This window comes from Sceloporus occidentalis, unplaced genomic scaffold (genome assembly GCF_023333645.1).
Source record: "Sceloporus occidentalis isolate IW3139 unplaced genomic scaffold, rSceOcc1.0.p SCAF_1, whole genome shotgun sequence".
NCBI lineage: Eukaryota > Metazoa > Chordata > Lepidosauria > Squamata > Phrynosomatidae > Sceloporus > Sceloporus occidentalis.
The window spans coordinates 116330824-116357744 of record NW_028316981.1 but is presented as its reverse complement, the minus strand read 5'-3'; the positions used below and the strand labels follow the sequence as shown (position 1 = coordinate 116357744).

The window sequence follows — 26921 nt, the reverse complement described above, 5'->3', positions numbered from 1 at the left end:
GGGCTACGACTCTGAAGATCAGGGTTAGAATCCTTGCTTCTTCATGGAAGCTCTCTTGGTGACCTTGGAAAAGTCACTCCCTCTCAGCCTCATGAAGTAAATCTCCTCTGAACAAATCTTGTCACAAAAACCCCATGATAGGGTTGCCATAAGTTGGAAATGGCTTGAAGGCACACAACAATATGTGTTCAAGTTGCCTATTGACATATGGTGACCCCATGAATTTTGCAGGGCTTTTTTAGACAATAGTCAGTGATGGTTTTGCCAGGTCCCTCCTCTGAAATATAGCCTGTATAGAATGATAAGAGTTGGAAGATATCACAGTGGCCATCAAGAAGAAGAATCTTTATTATGGTCATAGATCAGCACAAGGGCCATCCAGTCTAACCTTCTGCCATGGAGGAAGACATAAAGCACTCCCAACACATACAGATGGCCATCTGCCTCTGCTGGAAAACGTTAAAAGGAGATGCCACCACTCTCAGGCAGAGCATTTGGACAGTCGTTTCCTAAACCAGTACTAACCAGAGCTAACCCTACTTAGCTTCAAGATCAGATGGAATCTGCTGCCTTTAGGGTATTTAGGCCCTCTGGAAATGCAAAAGTGCCCTCTCTTTATTCTCCTTTTCTTCCCGAGGTGAAAGGTTTCCTATTTGCTCCAGTGTGGGTGGGGGATTCAAGCAGGACATGGAACCTCTGCTGTGTTCTTGGTCTACAAATGGCTACAACCTGCATTCCTGTGTTTGTGAAGATAGACTACTTTGAGCTTCCATTAATATGCAAGTCAAAGCACCATTAATAAAGCCTCCTCAATTAAGAATGGTTTATCATTTCCATTTTGTCATCCACCTCTGTACATGTTCTGCTTTGAAGTCTAGCCCATCCTGATGCTTCCAAGTGAAATGAAGACATGTCCCTTAACATCTTTAGTATATGTCCTGATGCTATACAGTACTAGTCCAAGTGTTTAAACTCAGAAGTTCTCTTTTGAATTTTCATTCAGCATCCCAACTCTGTTTTATGTATTTTGGCATAGAGGATGCTGCCTCAGTTCTCTGCCAAATATATAGTAATGAAATTTACCTATTTCCCAGGATTATTTTAGGACTTGCTGAGATAATGTAACTAAAACAAGTTGAATAAACTGAAGCAATATATAGATGCTGAGCATGGTTACTGCTTTTACTTGGCAGGAAGATTAAATTGCCTCTATGGAAGGAAGACTCCTAGTTTCCTTTTTAGATGACCTTTACTTTCAGCAGTGTTATCTCTCTGGACCAGCTATATCTTTTCCTTTGGCTAATTTCATCCCTTCTCATTTCCTGAGCTTTGCGTGCACTACACTACAATCAGTTCCAGCTCATTCTGTTTCTCTCTTACCTCTGTGTCTAATGCAGCCTCCTCTCTCTGTCAAGACACGTTTGTTTCCCTTTAAGATAGGGCTGGGATGCTTGAAGCATTTTTGATGTTTTAGTAGAACAGAAGTGGATTTGATGTAGAAAAGTATTTTAGAGAAATTTGTTAATTATTTGTTATTATTAATTATTTTATTTTGAACATCCTGGGGTGGGAGGGTGGGAAGTCAATTTAGTTATATCATAGTATGTAAAAGTTTACTATATATACTCATGTGTAAGTCTAGAAATTTTAGTCAAAAAAATTGACCCCAAAAACCTGAGTCGACTTATCCGCAGGTCAATATAAATGTCATAAACTAACGCTCCCCCCCCCCCAAAAAAAAAGGGAACCAGACTCGGGTGAAAGGCAAGAGTTTAATCTGTCCTGGAAACACTGATTCCCCTCTATTCTTTCATCCATCCAGTCTTTAATGTGAGCACAAACAGTGGTGTCTGCTTGAATTTTGTATGTTGTTTGGCATTGTTTCCCTTTGCTTCATTCTTTACCTCCCTTGTCACATGCCCATAAGTTTTACTCTTGTATTATCTACGGGTCATATCAAAAGCCATAATTTTGGCCCCAAAATCTATCCTCGACTTATACATGAGGTCGACTTATAGTCGAGTATAGATGGTACGTTGGTTTATGTAATTGGTTGGTTTAGTATTTTTAGGGGGGGAGAGCAGGGGGAAATGGTTGAGTTAGGGAATTAGATGTTTGTTTTATATAGTAGTACGTTTGGTTGTTTTGATGTTATATGATGTTTCTTTTTTATATATAAAATGTTTAAGGTTTTTTATGTATATGTTATGTTTTATTTTTAGTAAACATTATTTTTTAAAAATACAGGATTGGGCAAAGTGCAGTACTCCAAATACTGTTTTACTTCCAGCATCTCTTGTTGGCTTTGCTACTTAAAGTGGCTAGAAGTTGCATCCCTGCACTATCTGGAGAATAGTACATTGCCCAAACCTGTTTCAGAATGTCAGCATCAGCTTCCTTCTCAAAGCTTCTCTTGTTATCAGCTAAACATGATTCGTCTCTGTTTCTCATTTGTCCTCCTCACTTCTCCATTTGTCTTAACTGTCTGTCTTGCTCCCCAGACACACTCATTGTCCCTCCTCTTTAAGCAGAGGCTCTGTCAGGTCTTATTACTGTTTAGCAGTGTTAGATAGTAGTCTACCTGTTCAACAGCCTGCAATAGGACTGGATGCATTTATAATGTAGACATGAACAAGAGCAGACTAGGATGGGCAAAGAGGCATAAAATGGAACATGGAGAAAGATGAGGAAGAGCTGTTTGCGAAAGAGCTGCTGTTTGTGCAAGCTAATAAAAGAGGAACCGCTCCATTCTATTAATTTCCTTACAAACTCTTTTAACACATGTACATTTTTAATTTTTCTCACAAGTATAGATAAGTTTTTAAACTGAGTATGATGTGCTATTTGATGCAAACATGCTGAAAATGCAAGCTCACAAAGGGACAGTCTTATAAACAAAATTTGCACAGTGTCTATACCTGAATATATGGATGTTGTTTTGTTGGTCAAGAAAATGCTACACAAAAATGCAGGCAGCACAGACATGACAGTTAACCAATTAAAAAAATATACACATTGTATCGTTAAAATTACATACAGTCTATATCTCTTCATGTCTGTTGCACAATCTCTTTTCCACAATCTCAGGTAGTATTTGCATAAAACCTAAATTTAATAGCAGCTATTCCTTCTCAAGTAACTGCAGCTTTTTAAGATTCCAGCCTGTAATTGCACCATCTAATCCAGCAATACAGTTCTCTAACCCAGCCTAGTGGCCAGTGTTTTTTCTAATGCCTGCTGCCTCCATGTTATGGTTTACCAGTGACAACCCAACCATTTTAGGTCCCACTGGCAATCATGTCTATAGCCATAGCAGTTTGGACTCACAATTTCTTTTCCACCCAAGCCTTTGTTCTCTCAACAGTGCCTTTGAAGGATGGCTGTCTTCAATTGTGTGAGGTCCTTACATCACCTCTCAGAGGTATGGCAGCAAGGTGGTGGTGGTGGAAGAACAGTCATTGAAAGGAAAGGAGGGGGTGATGGAGTTATCACTATTAACTGGTCTCTAATATCTTTTTTTAACCTGTACAAAATGAGAGCTTGGGGAAAGCAGTAGACATGGGCAGATTTCCAAAGGAGAGGAAGTGCCCCGATGTAAGTAAACTATTGCTAAAGGCACCAGACTCAAGAGCCCTGCTAAGGTGCCAGATCTGCTTCCTAGGACATGGCCAGATCAAATTGCACAGAGCTACACAATGAGAAGCTGGTAACATGGAACATGACAATTTGCATAGATCACAAGCGACCCCCCCTCCCACGAAACCCCAGGTGATTACAGGGGAGGGGGTTATTTTTCGCTTGGAAGGGTGGCTATCTTGGGTCAGAACCCGCTCCCACTCCCTTCCACATCCTCCATGAAGACAGAACGCTTCTGCATGTTCCTTCTCAGACGCTGGAGTAGCAGGTTGCTTGTACAGAGCCTGCTAGGGCCAAGGTGGCCTTCTCTCTTGTTGTCTGCCTTGGTGGTGTCAGACTCCTCTGTGTTGTCTCTGAGGTGCGAATAAGAGGCTGAGAAGACTGTATCGGAGGCAGTCAGGGTCAGGCACTCACAGGGATCAGTGCTGATGATGAAAGTATCATCCCAAATGGTCTCGCACAGCTCCTTTCCATCCCTGTACATCTGCAAAAAGTGAGAGAATGCATGTTATAATTACAGAAAGCTCTTCCTTCCCAAGACAGTATGTGGGTGAGTGACTCTAGAGCTCTGCATCGTTGGTTGTGGTGGAGTGTAGAGCTGAATCCAGAGAATGGCTCTCCTATCCCATTTGGGACATTCCAAGGGCTGTCATTAGGTAATTGCCTTAGGCAGCAAATGCTGGGAGGCAGCAGCAATGTGCTGGAGGGGAAAGCTGTTTAATAAGTGGACTGTCTGTAGGGTTGCCAGACTGAAAACTGGAGATGGTTCTGTTACCTTTATAGGTTGTGTGGAAGATGGAATTTCAGCTGGTGTTGCTTGTTTCTTGGTTGCATTACAAGCAACACCTGTTGAAATGCCCTCTTGCACATAACCAGTAAATGTACAGGAGCCCTCTTCAGTTTTGGCCTGACACTTCCTGAGTTAGTCCACTAGCTTCAGCTGTGGAGGGTGCTATCATCAATGTTGAAAAAAGATTCAACCTGCCAGTCTAGTCAGCTTTTATTTGCAGAATGGGATTGCCCTCATGTTCTTTACTTCAGGCATCAAAATGTCTTGGGCCAGCTGTGATAATTCTAATCATCACTTCTCAGATGGGGAAAAAACCAACACTATAAAGAACTTTGAATAAAAGCGGCTATAATTGTGAACTGACTACAAACCAAACATGTCCACTGTCTGGAAAAATAAGAACAGGGAGGCAGCATGGTGTTCACCAGATGTTTGGCATCACAGCTTTCAGAGTCTCTGAACATAGGCCATGTTGGCTAGGACAGGTCTGGGTGGCGGCAGCAACTTCACCCACCAAGTCTAAACCAGCAGGTGAGGATGGCCTATTGAGTGAGTTATTTCATGCCTCAGGTAGGTGCTTCTTTCTAATTTAACCAGAAACGTCTCCTTCCGTGGGATTTGATTTGTTCAAAGTTTGTCCTGGTTGTCTCTTCTGATATGCAAAGACCACTACAATAAAGCGACCTCACTGTTGAAGGACAGATTCTGTAAACCTTCTGCTTGCTCAGTGGAACTGACTACAGGAGGCAACAGGAGAAACCCAACTCATCATGGGTTATAGTGATCATAGTTCATATTTCTTTGATGTCTTTTTCTAAAACATAAAGCAAAACCAAGGAATCTTACAATTAAGGATATTCAGACTTCAGGGTGGTCAAATGAAAAGCAGGATGGGGTTCTTCTACATTTAACAATTGTGTAGAAGAGGGAATTTCAGCAAGTGCTGTATATCTGTTTGCCTTATCTAGAAAATGCCTGAATTCAAGAGCTAATACCATAAGAAATAGATTAACTTCTAAAATAAGAGGTGTTGAAATTCAGGTTTTCTAAAATTTTATGTTCATATGCTCTCTTATCGCCATCAATTGGTACACAATAAATCAATGATATTTCTCTTTAGGAATACTGGGGGAATTTGCACACGATTAAAGTTTTTCTCTGTTTGGTTATTTGAGGACTGATGTCAGGAAGGTGGGAACTCAAAAGAGTCATGACACATCTTTAGTAAGCTTTGTTATCATTCACAATGGAAAAAAATAGTGAACAAATGAGGCAGTGACCAAATGGGTCTGACATTGGCACACAATCAATTGCATACTGTCCATTTCTTTCAACAAGCTCTCAGCTCAACTGTTGTTGTTTGCCTGTTTCCATTCCTGTCTCTCTGGACACTAACCAAATGAGCTGTCCAAGGGGCGAATGGACTGGCTCAGTGTCAGGCCAACAGCATTCAGTAAGAATTTGACTGTCCTCTTATGGAAAGGGCTGAGGCCTGTCATGTAAAGTTACATAACATGAGAGATCTCCCATCTTTCCTAAGCCTGGGGACAGTAAAGCACGCAACTGGTTATTTCTGTTTGTGAGACAGGAGGTGAGCAGAGAATCACTGTCAAAGGCTCTTAACTCAGTGAGGCTGCCAATATACGCAAGGGTGATGTCACCCATAACATTTAAACAGAAGTCACAGCAGGTTCTTCATCCAGAGTGTGCATGATTCATGCCGTACCTATACAGAGCACCAAACAGCATTGAGGCGGCAGCATGGTGGTTGCAATGGACAGACTTGTCAGTCAGTCTCATTTTATGTGGGCTCTTAAATTGACATATTCATTTATATTAATCAGGCAGGAAACTTGTGGCCTTCCAGATGCTGAAGAACTCTGATTCTCATATGCCCAGCTACCCAGCCAGTGATTAGAATTTATGGGAATTCTTGTCAAACTGTGAAAGAGCCTTCTTGAGACAGGATGTGTGGCTGAGTGGTCTAGAGCTTTGCATGGTGGTGTTGGCTGTGGTGACCTCTGCATCCAAAAATAGCTCTTCCCTTCCCCATGTAGGCTTCTCTCATCATCTAGGACAGCCATATGTACATTATTCAAACATTACCTCAGAAGCCCACAGGTTCCTCACCTCTGTTGTATAAATTAATTGATTGTATTTTAAACAACAGTGCCTGCAAATAATCTACTGAACAATTGCAAGAATGGGAATGTTAACATAAATGCTCATGTGGCATCAGTGCTGCCTCCCATTCAAAATTAACCACTCTAAGAAAAGCTGCAGAACAAGAGTTTTCAGATACACAGCATAAGAGGAAAAATATATGCATGTGGTTAATTTTTTTCCTGAACTGGTCACACCGTGCTATCAGTTTTAGACATCATGTATGGTTTGATTTTAATTCTGTCAGCATAGCCCTAAGTGTCCAAGCTCTTTATGACAGTGAATGCAAATTTGAAATGTCCAAGCTCTTAATGGCACTGGGTGCAAAATATGGTTCTGATTCTGCCAATCAGAGGGACCATACTGCTCTCAAAAACCCAACACTTTCCCACATACAATGCCATTAAAACCTTGGGAAGACTTTAAATGTCTACAGTTATGTTGGCAGAATTAGAATCAAACCATGTAGGTCTGTTCTACCCTGGGCGTAATCGCCCTAAAAGCATCAGATCCTGCTTGATCTTGGAAACTACGCTGGATCAGCCCTGGTTAATACTGGGATAGGAGACTGTCAGTGAATACCAGGTGCTATGGGCTATATTTCAGAGGAAGGAAATGGCAAAACCATCTCTGAGTATTCCTTGCCTAAGAAAAGCCTATGAAATTCATGAAGTTGCAAGAACTTGACAAGTGACTTGAAGGTACACACAGACGCACACACATTCTCTGAAATCGCATGCCAATTGTCTGCTATATGGATTGAAGAGATGAGGGGACCTTGGGCAAACTGAGGGGACACTATTCTGCATAATGCAAGCAGCAATAAAAACAAAACAAAGTTATAATGATGATCTCTTTAGACAGTTCTTTAGCTTTTACAGTACTTTCTGTTTCTGCTACAGAAGCTGATGGTGCAACTTGTAAAAATAATAATCTAAATGGCATATAATTTGGCATGTCAGCAATTTTTACTGAATGTTCCTATAACAGTTCTGAATTTGTAATATAAAAAATTATAATTCCTTTCAGGAATACTGAGATGATTTATGAGCAAATCATGACAAGCAGAGATTTTTTTAGTTTTAAAATTTATTTCTATGTTTGTGATTGGGGCATGCAGCCTTGCCTCTCTTCCCAAACATCTTAGTGTGTATTGTTTGGATGTTTTAGTTATTTTGTTTTGAGGATAAAAACTATAAAAACTTAAGAGGTTTTTCACATGTGAAGAGTCACATGTTGTTGGCAAAGCTTTTTCATACATAAAAATACTAAACCAAAAAAAAAAAAAAAAAAAAAAACCAACCTTGTTTTATATTAGATGAGAGTGGGTTTTTGTTTTTGTTTTTTTGTATTTTTGATGGCAGAATTATTCATTGTCTCACCCCAAACTGATTTCACTTGGAAATTCATACTCTATGTACATGGAGACAACCTTCCATAAATAGCCTCAAGAATAGTCTACAATTTAGTTTGACATATGTTTGTTTTCTATTCATGTTTGTACCATGGGAGTGATCCTGTTGGATCCCAAGCTCTCCCTGTGGTGCTCAAGAGCACCATGCTTGTCGTCAGTCATCACCCTCACTTAACCCTACTCTCACCTGGCCATAAGAGATACAGTCTTGACTGCAGTTATTTCCATCAGGACCCCAGTGCCAATCTGTAAGCCAGTTCCGAGCACAGGTCAGGTCCTCTTTGCAAGCATCATACCTGAGGAGATGATAGGATGGGGTGAAAAGGAAGACAGTTGAATTGTGATTGCATTATTACATTTATATTCCACCTTTCTTCCAGAGAACTTAAGTTGGTTCCTTCCTATAACTGTCAGAGGAAGGTTAAGTTGAGCAGCAATACCTGGCCCAAAATAACACAGTGAGTTTTATGACTGTTACAGACTGCCAAAATAAAGCTGCTTCGGGTCTCTTTGGAGGTATGCTGTTTAAATGATGCATGCATCCTAAGAATCTGGAAGCTGCACCAAAGTTGCCCTCCAGTGCTTAGGAATGGAGTGTGGCTTTGGTGCGACCTCCGGACTCTTAGGAGCCATGCATCATTTAAATAGCATACCTCCAAAGAGACCCGAAGCAGCTTTATTTTGGCAGTCTATAACAGGCCTAAATCCTTTTCAGACATTCTGAAAGTGAGTAAAAGATGTGTGGAGGGGGCCCCCTCAGAAGACCTTCGATGGCCAATGTATATCTCCCCACTTTTGTTAAATTTCCCCAGGTCCCCCCAAACTCCCTTTAGGTGGGAGCAATTTTATCATGTTTTTAGGCCCCATAGCCCACATTGGGGCCCAGGAAATGCCTTTTTTAACAACAGGAAATGATTTTAAAAGGCCTCTTCTGGGTCTAAAATGTTCAAAGAGCTCCAAAAATGCCCACAATAGGCAAAACACGTAGAAGGCATTTTGTACATTTTGCATTTTCAACCCTCCCCCAGAAAAAAAAAACAGCCTGCAGGTCACTTTCCCCATGCTGATAGTTTGTAGGGGGTCATGGAAATGAGGACTAATTGGACAGGGTAACATGCCTCCCCAACTCATGTTTATTTTATAGTATTTACTTTCAGAACACCTGAATAAGGTTTATGTGAAGAGTTGAACCTCTTCTCTCAACCAAAAGGCCCTTTCATCCAAAGAGTGTCTCAAGCTTTCTTTTCTCAACACGATACCACCACTTTACCCATGGTGTTTATATTTTCTTAGTCTTATTTGTTGACAGCATAACTTCCATTTGTTTTCACCATCAGCAGCCTGGTGCTGGGACCAAAGAAGGCAGATGGAGCAGGGAGGATTTGTGAGATAAGCATCTCTTTCAGAAACCTATGTTCTCTTTCTAGGTTAAGTCAGCTTCTGTGCCCAGGTGGGCCTCTTGACATAGTGTCCCAGAATATAACAGTCTTTGTTCTAAAGAGAATGCAAGTGGCTGAGATAGTTTCTCCTGCCACAGTGCTGAACTGATAAGGAAGATGGCTTCATTGGGTCTTCTGAACTTGAACATTTAAAAGGTCAGTGGGAGGAATAAAACAGTCTTGTATGTCTTTCGCTAATTTTAGGTCTTAAAAATAAGCTTGTTTTTAATTTACAGCATAATCCTATGCATGGTGCTCTAGAAGTGAGTCCACTTTTTTCAGTCGAACTTACTTCCCATGTAAGGAGACACAGAATCGCTGGATGATACCTGAACCTGCATAAATAGGATGTGGTCTTCTGCTGACAGTCCCCAGTTCTGCTACCTCAAGGAGATGGCTGCTCTCTCCCTATTTCTTCAACCCAATGTTCCTTTTCTATACAAGTAGACTACTCACCATCCGTCACAGAAACTCTGGCAGAGGGGCACTGCCAGCAATGTTGTGGGTCGTCGAGGGTGAGGCCACTGAGCAGCAATAGGGGAACAGCGGTAGAAACATTCCACTTGCTCCAGATATTCCTCACATCTGCCAGGGAGAAGGAAACAGTATTAGTGGTGGTTTTTTTAGCAGTAAATGGCCAGGGTCCTATTGAACTGGTGGCAAAGCATAACACTCTGCTGGTGCACTTGACGGCTCCAAGGGCAAAGTTGTGCTCCTTCTTCCCCAGCTGTCCACCAGCAGCTGGATTACTGCCAGGCAAAGTTCTACTCCTCAGCTACCAACTGGCTGTGGTTGTGTACATGGATGCCATCCACCTGCCATTATGTAGCTAGCAAAGAAGAAGCAGCTTTCACACATACAACCTGGACAAGAACAACAGTTGTTTCTACTTTCCCAGATATGCAACCAACTGCAACTGGATGGTGCCCTGGTGCAGCCCTGCTACCCATCAGTGGCAAAGGGTAGAAATGAACTATCTGACTGATAATTGCATAGCTGGTACAAAGGAATGTGAGGAATAACTGAAGTATGTACTGGATACCTTCTCATACAATGTTTCCATAAATTGTTATACAGGCATAACCAGTATAACTTAACAAGTTATCAACAAGATTTTGGCAATATTGGCCCGATGAAATCAGGAGAGCAGAAGGTTCTCTAAAAGAAAGGCCAAACATGTCAATAGTACAGACGTCTTGACAGTGAGTTTCAAAAAACAAACACCAAATAAAGAGGAAAAAATCAATGAGAAGCAGGACCCTCTATCCAGGGCCAGCTTTATGATGAGGCAGAGTGATGTGGGTGCTTGAGACAACATATTCTGGATATCATGAAAAGGCAGAAATCTATTGCTAATGTAGGCCCGGTACAGACGGACCTTTCATGACGCCCTTGTCATGTGCTAGGATTGCCTGGGGGCAGAGCAACCATACGCCCCGCAACCCTTGCATGTGATGAAGGCGTAACAGTGGTACTGCCCTGTATACATGGGTGCTGCCATTATTACGTAAGTGCCGCACGGTGTCCGCACGGTGCCACGTGGCGCTTACATACTGAGTGCGCCAGTGGCGTATTCGGTACGCCGCCACCTCAGGGTAAAAAGAACCCGCTTTTTACGGGCTCTTTTTCCTCCGCAGGGAAGCTGCGCGGTTTGGCAGCTGTGGCTTCCCTGCAGAGGAAAAACAGGCGCCGGCAGGCCTCCCTTTTTGGGAGGTCTGTACCGCGCTATAATTTCTTATTGTAGTATTTCTACTGACAGAGCTGGAGAGGTACTTGTTTTCTGCTTAGCTTGGTTGGCTTTGAGTACTCTTCACTTGGAACTGGGCGGATAGGGGATATAATTGCCTGTCCATCTCAAGCAACAAAATGCCTCAGGCCAGGCCAGACTCAACTCCACTCCAGTTGTTTGGCAAACTTCAAGACTGGCGATGGGAGTTTAGAAGCAAAAGGCAGTTGTATCGAATGGCCCTTGTGGTCTCTTCCAACTCTGTGACTCTATGACTCTATGAAAACTGGCTAGCCATACTAGGTTTCACAGGAAGGTAGACATATGTGAGGACAGCAGGCATAGCAGTTTTTGCCTCCTCTGAGGAGATGGGCTGCATCTGACCTGCTGCTGAGGCTCCCACAGCGGTTCCAGTAGATGTCATTGGCTTTGGAAAGATCCTGGGCAATCTCTGGTGAGCAGCATGCATCTGTAGAAAGAATTAGTCTGTCAGCAGCTCTATTTCTTTAGTTATTTCTAGTCCTTTTACTTCATTAGCACAATAGTTCTAGGTATAACTGTCAGGTATTACTATGAGGGCTCAGAAATTCAGGCTGCTCCTGCAGAGAACTAATTAGTAAACCCCTTCATAGCTCTCTGCTATACAGGGAATCCTGCCTCTTTTTCCCATTCTGTATCATAGGTTTGTCAGTCAGCTATTTCACTAGCTCTGCTCCTTTGCCTTAATAGAAGTGAGACACATGGGTCGAGATCCTTTTTGACACTGGCAAGGTGTCAACATTTTGCTGCCACACTAACACAGAGGTCTGGTCCAGGCATATGGAGTACTGAGAAGGCAACAGTTTGGCAGGAGCTTTCTCAGCACTCCTGCAACAAATAGCCCCATAGTCATCCCTATGTCTCAGGTTTGGGCCTGAAATGTCAGGATCTGATATGCTGTAATCCTGACCTGGCAAAGCTATGGCAGCTGCAGATGATGGGAATTGTGCACCTGTATTTTACCTATACAGAGATTCCACCTAAACATTAGGAAGAACTTCCTGACAGTAAGAACTGGAACAGTGGAATGCACTCCCTTGGAGAGTGATGGAGACTTTCTTTGGAGGTTTTTAAAGAGAGGCTGGATAGCCATCTGTCATGGGTGATTTGATTGTGTCTTTCTGCATGGCAGAGGGTTGGAGTGTATGGCCCTTTGGGTCTCTTTCAGCTCTATGATTCTATGATTTAGAAATCATGATTGGAATGGCTAAATAGTAGAGTAGAAGAAGGTATTTTGGCACATGCATGGGGCAGGGCAGGGCAGGTCTTCATTTATATGTCATCCATCATAGGAGCATTTGTTTCCTCACCATTTCTCTATGACAACAGACCTGTGGGAGTCCCTCAGCAAAGTGTGGGATTCAGTGCTCAATTTCTTGCATGATCCACAGACCTGTGAGTCTCACACTTCCTCACCCTCTCACTGCCACCTATGCCACCAGGCCTTCTGGCAATACTCACTTTCTGCATAGATCTGGCAAACACCCAGCTGTTCTTCTGGGCTTGGATTGGGTTTGTGTTTCCCTCCAGGCAAGCAGCGATCCTCCAAACCCTCAGCAGTGGCCCACAGCAGTAACAATGCCCAAGCTATACCCATGATCCAGATGCCGCAACGGGTCATGGCTACCTGAGAACAAGAGAGAGGGAATGCTAAATCAGTTAGAGCAGCTGCCTCTTCAAACATGCCAGCCTGATAATGACACAGAATGTGCCTTCCTCTTGCCCCAGCTCCCACGTGTGTGCCACTGCCTGGATACATAATGCTTTCATCTCTGTTCCATTCCTACAGCTCCCTCACCTTCCTTGCCTCTTTTGATAATCCACTCTAGACCCACAGCTCTTCCCATTGTTCATTGTTTGACTTCAGGGTGAAAAGCCTGCTCCAGCTACTGTTTACTCCCCCAGGTAATTCAAGGCATGCCAACTGCAATGGGGAACTCTTCCCAACACCCTGATATGGGCCAATCAGTTGGACTAACACCAGCAATTTCACCGCTCTCCCCAGTTAAAGTGAAGGCCACTTTGTTAATAAAATAGCTGAACCAACCAATCCATGTTCATCACATACAAAATAAACAAACCATCTTTCCCACCATAGAAGGTTTTTTTTCCCTTATAAGAACAAAAAAATGGGAGAAGCAGTGGAAGAGATGCAAATGGAAGACAGTGTTCTCTGGATCCCCCATAAACAGGGGAACAAAGTACCTGTGAACAAGGTTGAGCAATTGTACCATAAAAACCTCAACTGGTCTACAACAATTGAAGGTGATAATCTCTATGGCTACTGCCACAGTATAGAATTAATGTAGTTTGATAGTGCTTTAACTGTCATGGCTCTATCCTGAGGAATCCTGGGATTTGTAGTTTGTTGTGGCACCAGAGCTCTCTGACAGAGAAGGCTAAATATCTCACAAAACTAAAAATATCTGCATCCCACATCATTGAGCCATGACAGTTAAAGCGGTGTCTAACTGCATTAATTCTGCAGTGGTTGTGAAGGATGTATGGATGGCTAAATAGTTGTATACCAAGCCCTTTTTAAAGAGGAGTGGGAATAATTTTGCCTTCCAAATGTTGTTATTCTGCAACTTCAAGCATTCCACACTACTGGCTATGCTTGCTCAGACTGATGATAGTTGCAGTCCAAACATTTGGAGGGCTGCATAATTCCCAGCTTTGGTTTAAAGGAAAAAATCTTTAAGTGATGTTACTAACTTACTTAAGTATGTTTAACCTGGCTAGTTCTTGTTGTTATTTTTTTATTTTAAACAAAGTAAAGAAATGGTCTCCAATATTAAAAAGCTTTCAGATCCAGAATAGAAACTTGCAGTGGGACCTTATCCACTTTCTTCACTGTCCAGCTCTCACATCTGTACATAGTGATGGGGAATACAATGCCTTGGACGAGTCTAACTTTTGTGCTCAGTTGTCTATAGTTACTCTTTAGGATCTTATCTAGTTCTTTTATAGTTGGCCCTTCCCATTTCTAGTCTTCTTCTGATTTTTTGGCTGCAGTCTCCATTTCAATCAGTGAATGATAAGTAAGAAAGAGCAAAAGCATTGAGAAAAAGAGTCTGAACAGCTGCACCTAGAAGCTACCAGGCCAAATTGTATTGCTCCTTACAACAGTCTACCAGGACCCTTTTCAGATGTGGCTTCCAGAACAATTCCATATCCTTAAACGTTTCACAGATAAAAAATGGGACATGCGTAGCTCAGCAACAAAGGAGTGTGATCAAGATGGCAAAAGTTATTACTGAGGAAGAACGTAAGAGAGGTTGTGGCAGTGTGCTTTTACCTGAGCTACTGGTAAGGGCAGGAGTTACTCTTTAGGATCTTATCTAGTTCTTTTATAGTTGGCCCTTCCCATTTCTAGTCTTCTTCTGATTTTTTGGCTGCAGTCTCCATTTCAATCAGTGAATGATAAGTAAGAAAGAGCAAAAGCATTGAGAAAAAGAGTCTGAACAGCTGCACCTAGAAGCTACCAGGCCAAATTGTATTGCTCCTTACAACAGTCTACCAGGACCCTTTTCAGATGTGGCTTCCAGAACAATTCCATATCCTTAAACGTTTCACAGATAAAAAATGGGACATGCATAGCTCAGCAACAAAGGAGTGTGATCAAGATGGCAAAAGTTATTACTGAGGAAGAACGTAAGAGAGGTTGTGGCAGTGTGCTTTTACCTGAGCTACTGGTAAGGGCAGGAGTTCACCCCTCCTCCCTCCCCTGCTGAGTTAATGAAGAGCAAATAACTTTTGTATTTCTGTTTGGAGCTTTTGAAGTAAGTTAAGGGGAAAAGTGGGAGGAGGGGAGAAAAGATGGGACATTTTAAAAGCAGCTGAAAAGGTAGGGTCACACAGGACAGTTGGAGGATATGCAATCCCATTCCCTGTTAAAATTTCTTATGCACTTCTTGCAGTCTGAACATTACAAAGCTGCCATGAAAAAGGACTAAGGGCCTGAACAGACAGGCCAAAATAAAGCTGCTTTGGGTCACTTTGGAGGTATGCTGTATAAATGGCACACACATCTTAAGAGGCCAGAAGCTGCGCCAAAACTGCGCTCTACTCCTTAGGACAGCTCCCGGCCTATTAGGACACATGCAGCATTTAAACAGAATACCTCCAAAGTGACCTGAAGCAGCTTTATTTTGGCCTACCTTTTCAGGCCCTGAGTCCCCTTTAAAGAATGATACTCAAGGAGACTTCCATCTTCCATTCCCATTCTGAGTGCAAAGATTCCCTACAATTTTTCTCCCTCCCCGCTGGCAGAGCAAGAGCAGATTGTGGATTTATCTTCATGCAGGAGTGAGAAATAGATTTGATCCAGACCCATGCCTGCTTTCACTGCTGTGTCTTTGAGCAAAGCATGCCAGAGGGCAAACCCTCACACACAAGGATTTTCTGGGCAAGATGACCTCCTTCCCTCTCCCTGCAATTCTTTATTTTGTATGTCTCTGATTTTGGTGGGATATACAACAATATAAGCAATCAAGAGAGTCGCCTTGGCTTCTCTGATGCAGACCCTCCCTTCAAAAGCATGTTAAGACAGCCAGATTCTTTAATACGCATGTGGCAAAATCCCTCTCCAGGTTACCCCCACAATTCCAAGTATAGGGCTTCTGTCACTCTCCTTGATATTTTACCCTCAGTATCCCTCCCCCCCCCCAAGATGACTATATACAGGTATATCTGAAATAACAAAGCAGAGGTGCTCCTGGGCATGTTAGCTGCCTTGAGTCCCATTACTAGGAGAAAGATAGAAAATAATAATAATAATAATAATAATAATAATAATAGAAAATGTGGTACCACAGGCAGAAATAACATGGAAAGAGTAAGTATAGGTTCCTACACCACAAAAAAGAAGGCAGTTCAACATGTTTCAGCAAAGCTTTTCTCCCCCACCCCCCCTCAAAACTAGCAGTATCACATGTGAAGTGAAACAACCAGGTCAAGGGAAGCCTTGCATAAGTACACAAAAACATTGTGAACCTACTAGAGCTCTCTTTAAAGCTTTTTCTAAAAGACATCCAGGGATTACCGTTATTTCACAAGTCTACATTTTTCTCAAGAATTCCATTTTGGTGGCCAAGATCTTTAACAAACTGGGGGTAGCTGGTGATATTTCCTCTTTTCTCTTTGCTTTGCTGTTCATGCATGACAAGTATGGGTTTTGGAGGGAAACTGCTGCTTGCCTTGACCCACTCGGGAACAGCTACAAGAGGTTTGGCCAGAACAGGATCCCTTCCAAGCTCAGGTTTTATTGCATTGTTTACTACAGGCATGCTGCTACATGTACCTGGGACTGAAACGCCAGACCTGCTTCACCTCTGTCTCAGTGCAGATGCTGCTAAAAACCAACAATGCTTCCAGCTAGACAGTGGATAAGGAGGAAAAAGGAAGGAGGTTGCATAAGAAGACTTTGTAAAAAGGAGCTTCTTTGTCAGAGGCTTTGTTAACTGAGGAATGCCTGTACTGGACAAATGGCTGCGTTGAACAGCGAGTCCAATGTGGTGAAGCATGACAGAGTTCTCCCTTCCACTTCTTAAACATAAACAGTAATGGCATATAACAAAGAACAAATAAAAGAAACATCTAGCTTTTGGCTATTTCCATACACAATACACAGCAACACATCAGTTTCAAACTAAGCAACACTTCACTCTCAACTCTTTACATTTCCTTAGCTTGCAAAACTGTATTCAGGCTGATGTCACACTGTAGAATTAATGCAGTTTGACACGGCTTTAACTGACATGGCTTCATCCTATGATGGGTATGAATCCTCACTCTGAGGGGGCTGTCAGAGGTTTTGAGATGACACTATGGAATCTTGGAGTCTGTAGCTTCTTGTGGCACCAGAGCTCTCTGACAGAGAAAACTAAATATCTCACAAACTACAAATCCCAGAATTCCATAGCACTGAGCCATGGCAGTTAAAGTGGTGTCAAACTATATTACCCTAAATCTGCAGTGCAGATGCAGACTCATCTACACCGTTCCTTTCTTCCTAACTTCCTTCACTCTTTTTCTGACGGGCCCTAAATGTTTAACAGACAAGCCTCTAGGTTAGATAATGAGCGATAATTTGCTGGTTCTATTTATACTTGCCCAGAATCTCAGCCATCACTGTAGTCTATTAGCATATAGGGAGAGAGTGTGTGTCTTCAGTTGTAGTTGGATTACCAACTCCTTTCCACCTTAGCCACCAAAACCCATGGTGAAGTATGATGGGAGTTATGGTCCAGTGACATCTGGAGTGTCATGCATTCTCTATCCCTAAAGTGGAAAAGGACTCTACAGGCCTTTAATACGTTTTAACTATAATATATCGGTTCCAGACATTTGAGATCTTCAGAGGAGGCCCTTTTGCATATCCATCACTTTGTGAAGTTAGGTTCTCTGTACTAGCACCTGAACTGTGAAACTCCTTAGTCAAGGAAGTTAGGCTGGCCCCATCCCTTTTAACCTCCTAGTAGGCAGTCAACAGTGCTGTTATGCATAGCATTCAGTGTTTACAATTGTAGTTTTTTTATTGTTTTAAAACTGGATTCTATGATTGTTTTTACACTGCTTTGAGGAAATTTTATCAAGAATTGTCTTGTGTTTTTAACATGCTTTTATCTTTGTATTGTATTATTGCTTTTTATTTGTTCATTGCCTTGGGAACCCTTGTGGACTGGGAGTCAATACAGAAATACTTTTAAACAAACTAATAAATAAATAAATAAATTGTAAGCGGTCTTGAATCCCAGTTTGGGTAGGAAAAGCACAATATAAACAAACTTGTTCTTGTTGCTGCTGCTGGTAAATAACAGCAATTCTTATATCAAGCAAGTGTAGGCATGGTTTCAGATGCTCTCAGATTGTGAACCCTCCCTACCATACAGACTCTAGCATCACTTTAGTGCTATTGGCTGAAAGCAGGTGGTGCATTTCTGTGCCAGTGATTGCAATCTGGGGCAAAAGTAAAGACGCTTTAATCTTTTCTCATTGTTTATTTTGTATTTTAACTGTGCATTTGCACTTTACCACAAAAATAATTTAAAAAATAAGTGAAGAAAAAGGCAAATGCAAGCTGTGAAAAACAGAACTGAGATGTTGTGTTGCAAGAAAGAATGTAGGAGGAAGTACAGACACACAACCAAAATCCCAGTTTAAACAAAATCTCCACTGATCTAATGTTCAACAGGAAAAGGAGAGAATTGTGATAGAGCAAATCTAGTTGCCCTGCTTCTTTACCCAAGGAGCTTAGTTTAACTGGAATGTTCAGATACGTGGGTGGTATACAGCCAAGAGATGCCAGGCAAACTATGTAGCAAGACTTGACTAATGGCATCATAAGCTAACTCTCTCACATCTTTTGCATGTTTACAGACAAGGTAACAAGATGCTGCTGGATCACAACACCCGTAATCCCTGACTATTGGCTGTGGCTGATGGTAGCGGCATATGAAGGGCCACAAGTTCTCCACCCTGGTCCAAATCTTCAAATTTGGTGCTAGACTTCTGAATGTCTTCCAAGGCTGCATTCTCTAGTTTTTGGAGCATAAAGATGTTGTCCAAAACATTAACCCTCCCCTTCTTGACTGACAATGAAGTCTTTCCTCCCCCCTTATGGCCTCACTCTGATTCATCCCTCTTATCTCTGGCAAAGAGCCTGGAAAATACTTGTGGTCTCAATCCCAGCAAAGATTAGGGACAAGCCTCAAAGAAGACAGCTTCCTGTCACGAGAAGCTGACATCCCTCCTTCCTTTCTGCCCCAGTTAGTCTTCCAGTCAGCACAGTCAGTGCAACTGAGATGTGCGCCAGCACATTTGACCAACAATAAAGTGGGAGACATGCAGTCCCCTCAGATGCAGGTAGACGTGTGGAATGAGACTCTATCTGTCAGTTAAAATCTGGTCATTCAGACATATTCTATATGCCTAAGGTGTTGCTGCTTACTTGAAACCTTGTTATGTCATCCTTGCATTTATAGTTTAAACTTTTCTTATTTTTAAAATTTAAAATAAAAGTAAAAGTGAAAACTCAAAGCGATTGTGGAATTGTCTCCCATGAGAAATCCACCAGGAACACACTCTTTCAGTCTTCAGACCAACCTGGCAGGGCCTGGCCCATTTCAGATGGGCTTGGCTGTAGTCCCCACCATGCCTAGCAAGCATGGCTAATAGCTAAGCATGATGGAGGCTGTAGTCAGGTCTTAGGAGGACACCAGGTTGGGGACAGATGCAGTAGGCAAACTGATTGTGATTTCAATCAGTTTCAGTGTGCAATCTGTCTCCTTTGCAAGAAACATGCCTGGAACATTTAATCTGAATAAGATGCCACTGGTTAATTTTTAAATTGCTGCCATTTGACTATCGCACTTGACACATCATTTGAAAATGTGTACTACATTTTATGGGATATACTGTAAATAGTTTTAATAATTGTTCTTTAAATAAGCAAAGGAATGCTATTTAAAAAGTATGCACCAAACACAGTTTGGGGAATGATGGGAGCTGTCATCCAGAAAAGTAACTTCTTCAAGATCTGTTGATGGATTCCATGTCCAACTGCCAGTGTATATATCTTGGGAAGATTAGAATGAGGCTCTCAAAAAGTCTTCCTTATAGAAAAAATGGCCAACATGAGCAAAACCAGATCACATGAACCAGAACTGCTACATTCCATCTGCATCTTTGGAAAGGAGTAGACTAGGCTTAATCTAAACCAGCTCCAGAACCATAAACATAAAAATAAAATAAAACCAGAGTCTTAGGGCAGAATTTTTAAAATATCGAGAAACCTTTCCTAGGTAGTCAATAACCATAATAATTCCATACATACTAGGATTATGCTGTAGGCTCTCAGATTTAAGCCCTAACACTTATTCTTTCTCTTTGGAGATTATCAGATGGAAAAAGGATGTTCCTGTCCCATCGTTGTCCTATCTTTCCTTTGATTGTGGGAAGGACTTCCACATGACATCGCGATTATCCGAACATTGTCCTGTCTGGGAAACGCGACAGTGATCACATGAAAGCCTTTCATATGACGTTGCAATGATCCTGTCATTGTCCCATCATTGAAATGGAATTGTCCTGGCATTTTGTATTAAAGGGAGTTCGTGTTAATACAATTCCACTCCAATGACAGGATAATGTCAGGATCAGTGCTACGTTACGAAAGGTTTTTGTGCAATCACTGTCACCGATGGGATAAGGACAGGAGAGTGATCCCAACCTTGTTCCATCCCCATCGGATCATCTCCTTTGTCTCTGAATATGATCAGTGTGATGTTTTCCTCCTTTTCAGGATAGCTTCACAATGGGGCCATTAAACAATTCATGGTTCCATTACTCTGCAGCGTGCATGTAGCAATCAGTGTTGCCAACAAGCCTCGAAGATATTCCCCAGAATGTCTTACCAAAATTCCAAATCCCTGGAATTCCCTAATATTTATTATTATTATTCAGTCAAAATCCCCAGAAAGAAATTAATTAAATTCCCCAGATTCCGAGGAATTTCCCAGAACTCGGCAACACTGGTAGCAACTCTCTTTTCCCACTGCATGTATTCTGTTATGAGTCCATATTTATTTACATTTAAATCCTTTTCTCCAATGACCTCAATGTGGTGCATATCAGGGCATCTCAAGTTGTTTGATCTGGGGACTAGCAATTTCCCCCCCAAAGTGTAACCTACTAAAATACAATCAACTGGAGGAGGCAATATACGGAGAAGGCTTTCTCTCAGTCTTGCCACCATCACAGGCTTGCCTGGTGAGGACATGAGAGAGAGCCTTCTTAGTGGTTGCTCCCACCCTCTGGAACTCCCCTCCATGGGAGACTAGGCTGGCCTCCTTTCTGCTCTCCTTCCTCTCCAAAGTTGCAAATGGAACCTAGCAGGTAAAGGCTTTTCTGTTTAAGCAGGCTTTTAATGAGTAATTGCTCGTAGGGGCGCTTCTTATGGGAGGGGAGGGTGCTTTATTTTAAAAACTTTTGTATGCTTTAAAAATTGTTTTATATTTAAAATGTTATTTTAATGTGATGATTTTTAACTGTGTGTGAAAACTGTGCTGTTTTTAGCTTATTCTTTTGTGAGGCGCCTTGGGTCCTAATCCAGGAGAAAAGTGGCATATAAATAAATGAAAGAGTGCCAAAGATTGGGACTATGTTTGGGCACATTGGCTACAATTATTGCTTTCTTTCTTGCAAACTCTCCAGGAACCAGCAGTGGAAGCCTCATGCACCAATGCCAGTCCAAACACAGTAATTTTGAGTAGCACTGGCATACATGTCTCTCCTGCTCCCTTCTTTATCCTCACAGCACCCCTGTGAGGTAGAACAGAGTGACCTGCCTATGGTCACCTAGTGAGCTTCATGTATGAATGAGGACCTAAACATGGACTATCCAATTCTCCAACTAATGTAGGAAATTAGGAAAAACTAAGAAAAAAAGGATACGTACCACAGTACTGGTGGGTTGATTCAATAAAGGAAGCCAGACCTCTAAATTTGTAAGACCTGAGCAGGGTAATAGATGACTGGGGATGTTTGAGGTCTCTTATTCATAGGGTTGTCATAAGTCAATGTCAGCTTGCTGGCAAATAACAACAACAATAGTACTGTATGTTATGGGTTCTCCATTAGTAAACCCCATAATAGTGTGCTGAATCTGTCTTACTGTATATGTGGTAGAAAATATTAATTTGCATGAGAAGCATAATGGGGAGTGGGGGAAGAGTTGTTTAGATTGCCATTTTACATATCAGGGAAGGACAAAACTGCCCCTCCATATGTGGCTGGACTACAACTCCCTGCATTCATTACCACTGGCTATGCAGGCTAGGATGCTGTTACCCAGGCTAGGATACTGGAGGGCTTCACTTACCCATCTCTTAAGTCAACCATACTTAACAAGAAGGAAATCCCACGGAATGAAGGGGGACTTACTGGTGCATTGGACTGCGCTGTTAGTGAACCAACAGCTGTTAATTTAAGAGCCTGCCATCTGATATGCAGATTGAATTAAGAACTCACCCTTATTTGACAGCTAGTGCACACTTTACCTTAACAAAGTAAAACACACAAATGTATTTCCTTATTCTGTAGTTTTTGCCTTTTTTTCCCAACCTAAGAGAGAAACACCTATTATGTTACTCAAGACAATAGTTCAAATAATTACGTAGCCATGTCCAGAAGTGCTGTTGCTGCTTGAAATAGCTAAGAATGTGAATGGCTGTAGACACCAACAGGGACTAAATATCCTAAAGGCACCTGATCCTATCTGATCTTGGAAGGTAAATAGAGTCACCCCTGATTAGTACTTGGATGGGAGACCACCAATGGATAGTTGGGAACTAAGAAAACCACCTCTGAGTATTCCTTGCCAAGAAAAACCTATTAAATGCAGGGAGCCACCACAACAACAGGCAACTGAAAGGCACACAACACACACATAGAGCCACCAAATAGTTCACCTTCAAAACTGCAGATCATGCATCCCACATCACCCAGTCTCTGTTCTGTTTTCCATGTACAGCCCTGTTCACTAGGCACTTTCCTCTATCTTGTTGCCTCCAGTGAAGCCCAACTCATGGGGACCCTGTGGATGAGGCATCTCCAAGACCCCTTGTCCTCCACTGCTCTGCTCAGGTCCTGTAAATTCAGACTGCTGGCCTCTGTGATTGAGTCTATTCATCTGGGGGTGTTGTCTTCTCTTTCTGCTACCCATCACCTTTCCAAGCGTTATTGTCTTTTTAAATGAGTCATACCTTTTCATGATGTGGCTAAAGTACAACAGCCTCAATTTTATCATCCTGGCTTCCAGGCTTGATCTGTTCAAAGACTCATTTCTCTTTCTGGCTGTCCACAGTATCCTCAGCACTCTTCTCCAGCACCACATCTGAAATGAATTGATTTTCTTCTTATCCTCTTTCTTCACTGTCCAGCTCTCACATTTGTACATTGTGATGTGGAATGCTATAGCCTGGACAATTCTAACACTTGTTCAGCTGTATATATTTACACTTTAGGATTTTGTCTAGTTCTGACATAGCTGCCCTTAGTCTTCTTCTGATTTCTTGACTTCAGTCTCCATTCTGATCAGTGTTTGATCCAAGGTATGGGAGCTCTTTCTATTTCCTCATTATCTAGGTTGAATTTATGTAAAACCTTCATGGTTGTTATTTGCCTCTATACTTGTGCATTTTGTTCCAATTTCAGTTCGATAAAAGGGAGAGTTTTGAAGAACAAGATTACTACTATCCTTATTCTGAAGGACCGAGCAACCCATGTACAACAGCAAGTGATAAATTCAAACAAAAACCCACCAAACAGTGATACCTTTTATTGGCAGACTGAAATGCACAATATACTTGCTGGAGGTTGTGCATTTCGGCTGGCCAATAGAAGTATCACTGTTTGGTGGATTTTTGTTTGAATTTGCTAAATGGCCAGCACAGCTTCCCCTGAATGTTTTATAGCAAGGGACAAAGAAATGCTAACTTGACCCACTCAGATATAGTTTCCATTAAGGTGCTCACCCAATGAAAACATCTTCATAAATTAATCTTATGCCTTTACTTTATTAATACATTGAATCTGGGTAGATCTGCATATGAACATAATGTTGAAGGGAGGGGGATGTCCCTCTTGGTTTCAACTGAACTACAGGACACCATTTTGGAAGACGGTCTCTTTTCTTGTGATGCCAGCCACTCACAATTTTATTTTAAATTTTTTCATACTATCAACTATTAATGTTATGTTTGTAGGCAACATATTTTTGGTTTAGCTACCTAACCAATAAGGTCAATGTTGCAGCCCGAGGTTATGGATTGATTCTTCCTTAAGACAGGTACGAAATGAATCATTTTGTTGCAACATTCACACGTTACAAATACTAGCAGGTTTCCCTTGTAGAATTACTGTACCCCACCTTGGCTGTATGAAGCAGTAAGCCCACAGGGAGACTAATTGCAAAAGGATTCCAGCTCCCCAAGTCCTCCACAGAAAACATGAAGAAGAAGGTGCTGCTGCTGTATCCAAAGGATCGCAGTGAGAACAGGACACTTTTGGTATCCAGTCAACACAAGGTGACCAGATGTCATAACTACAAGGAGGACAAGGCACTGTGAAATGTAGGACATTCCAAAAGAAAGGGACGTATTAAAAGAAATGACAGTACCTGCCCATAGTGAAACCATGCTTGCCTATAGAGAAACATTGGAGAATACTTGCCAGTAGGTAAACATAGGGTGATGTGTCCCTACGGGCAAGTATTCTTCCATGTTTACCTATGGGTAAATATTCTGTGATGATTCTCTATGGGCACGCGAAGCAAGTATGTTTTCCCAATGGGCAAGTACTGTCATTTGTTTTAGTAGGTCCCCAAAAGAAAAGCCAAAAAAAAACCACTCATGTAAATATAAATTCATGGTTCTTAGTGATGCTCCAAATGGAGGACATGTTGGAATTCCTCCTGGACAGAAGGTGGAAGTGTAGGATATGTCCGGGCCACCCTGAGTAAATGTAACAGAGCAAGAACTTCTCCTTTTTTTAAAAAAAATATCTGTTAAATCTATTTGAGTTCCTCTATGCAAGGAAAGAAGAGGAGAAAAATACTTGAAAAGGCACCAGATACCATGTGATCTTAGAAGCTAAGCAGGGCCAGCCCTGGTTAGTACTTGGATGGGAGACTGCCAACCAAAACCAGGTGTTGCAGGCTAGATTTCAGAGGAAGTGACTACCAAAACCACCTCTACTGACTAGACTCCTTGCCTAAGAAATCCCCAGCTTGGGACAAGGCAACTTGAAGGCACACACAGGCCCAGGTAAGGCAAGGACAGATCCACTCTTCTTGAATTGGGAAAGCCAGCAGGGGCTTTCTTCCCTTCCCTTCCCCAGGACCCAAGACTGCATCCACACTGCAGAAACAAATCCGGTGGGAGCCCGCTTTAGTTGTCCTCGCTCCATGCTCTGCAAATCCTGGGCAAGGTAGATTGCTGTGTGGCACCAAAGCGGAGCTGGAGAGCCTTGGGCCAGTGGTAGTTAAAGCCAGGGCTGGGGAACAGTGGTGATTTTGGGGTTACTCCTTGTCCTACTCCAGTGTAAGATATGTTTTCTTAATGTTACTCCTGTCTTACTCCTCATCGTAAGCTTGTCACATTTCTCATCTCAGCAGCCAGTAATATAATCGCAAGAAGCTGGAAAACAGGGAATGTACTGGTACCTACTGAAACGAATGCCAGTACTTTCCCATAAGGAAACCATACTTGCCCATAGGGAATCCTTGGAGAATACTTGCCCATAGGGAGACATTGGAGAATATGTGTTTCCATAGGGAAACAATGGGCAAGTATTTAATGTTTCTCTATGGGGAAGTATTTCCCAATGATTCCCTATGGATAAATAATCCCCAGTGTTTCCCTATGGCAAGTATTCCCCAATGATTCCCTATGAGCAAATGTTCTCCAATGTTTTCCTACGGGCAAGTACTGTCCTTAGTATGTCCCCTACTAATAAGAGACTGGCGGAAAAGAGTTTGGTTATTGGAAAAGCTTTCTTATACTTTTCGACTCTGTAATGGACCAAAGAAACCAGATGCCTTTTTTGAGGATTGGTCAGTGTTTATCAAATCAACTCATTTGCTATCCCTACGCATCAAGCTCATCTTTGGAAAGATACTTGGATCCCAGCTTCATCAACTAGCAAACCTGAGTGATGTCTTTAGGATCTGGTTACTGCTTTGTTATCCCCATAAAAAGATAGCTATTATGCAAGTTTACATACAGACCTCCAAGAAGCCTGTTTGTTGTTTGTGTTGATTTGTTTGTTTTGTATTATTATAAAACAAATAAGCACACACACATATATAATTTCTGTAATTATTTACTTAACTATATAATTATATATGCAGTAATTATTTACACATATATATATACTCTCTTACTTATATATATATATATAACCTTTTACTTCTTTACTATATATATAAACCTCTTACTGATATATATATATATATATATATATATATAACTTCTTACTTCTTTACTCTCTATAAAACCTCTTACTTCTTTACTATATATATATATATATATATATATCCTCTTACTTCTTTACTATATATATGTAACCTTACTTCTTTACTATATATATATATATATATATACACACACTCTTACTTCTCTTCCAATTCTATGATTCTTTACTATATATATATATATACACACACATATTCTTCTTTACTCTCTCTCTCTCTCTCTCTCTCTATATATATATATATATATACACACACACACACACACACACACACACACACACATACACACACACACTGTATATACCTCTTACTCCTTTACTCCTTATTCCTCAGCTCTGGTTAAAGCGGGGTCCACCCGGCTTGTTTCTGCAGTGTGGATGCAGAGAAGGGAGGCGAGTGGCTCTCTCCCTGCGAGTCCCACCTGAAGCAGGGCTTGGCTCTGACCGTGGGAAGCAGGGCTGCAAGGGAGCTGCTTCTGCTTCTCCTCCTCCTCCTCCTCTGTCTCTCTCTGCCTGCTCAGGAGGGACACTGAGCCTCCTCTTCTCTCTCTCTCTCTCTCTCTCTCTCTCTGCAGCACTGATGCAGGATCCCTCCCCTCCTGCCCTCAATCCCTGCCTTTCCCAGGGATGCAACCGGAGCCCCAAGCGAGTGGTAGAGTGCCCCTGCCTCAGGAGGCTCCC

At 41.9% G+C, this 26921-nt stretch overlaps 1 protein-coding gene across 1 annotated transcript; it reads right to left on the bottom strand.

The window, feature by feature from the left end:
* Positions 1-330: 330 nt before the first annotated feature.
* Positions 331-26920, bottom strand: LOC149321978 (riboflavin-binding protein-like). The gene is made up of 6 exons (XM_089532276.1): positions 26546-26920; positions 12669-12834; positions 11553-11637; positions 9899-10027; positions 8191-8299; positions 331-4120 (listed from the first exon to the last, which is right to left on the bottom strand). The coding sequence occupies exons 2-6, from the start codon at positions 12826-12828 to the stop codon at positions 3821-3823; spliced, it is 783 nt and encodes a 260-aa protein (XP_089388402.1). The 5' UTR covers positions 12829-12834; positions 26546-26920; the 3' UTR covers positions 331-3820.
* Between the last annotated feature and the right edge of the window lies 1 nt (position 26921).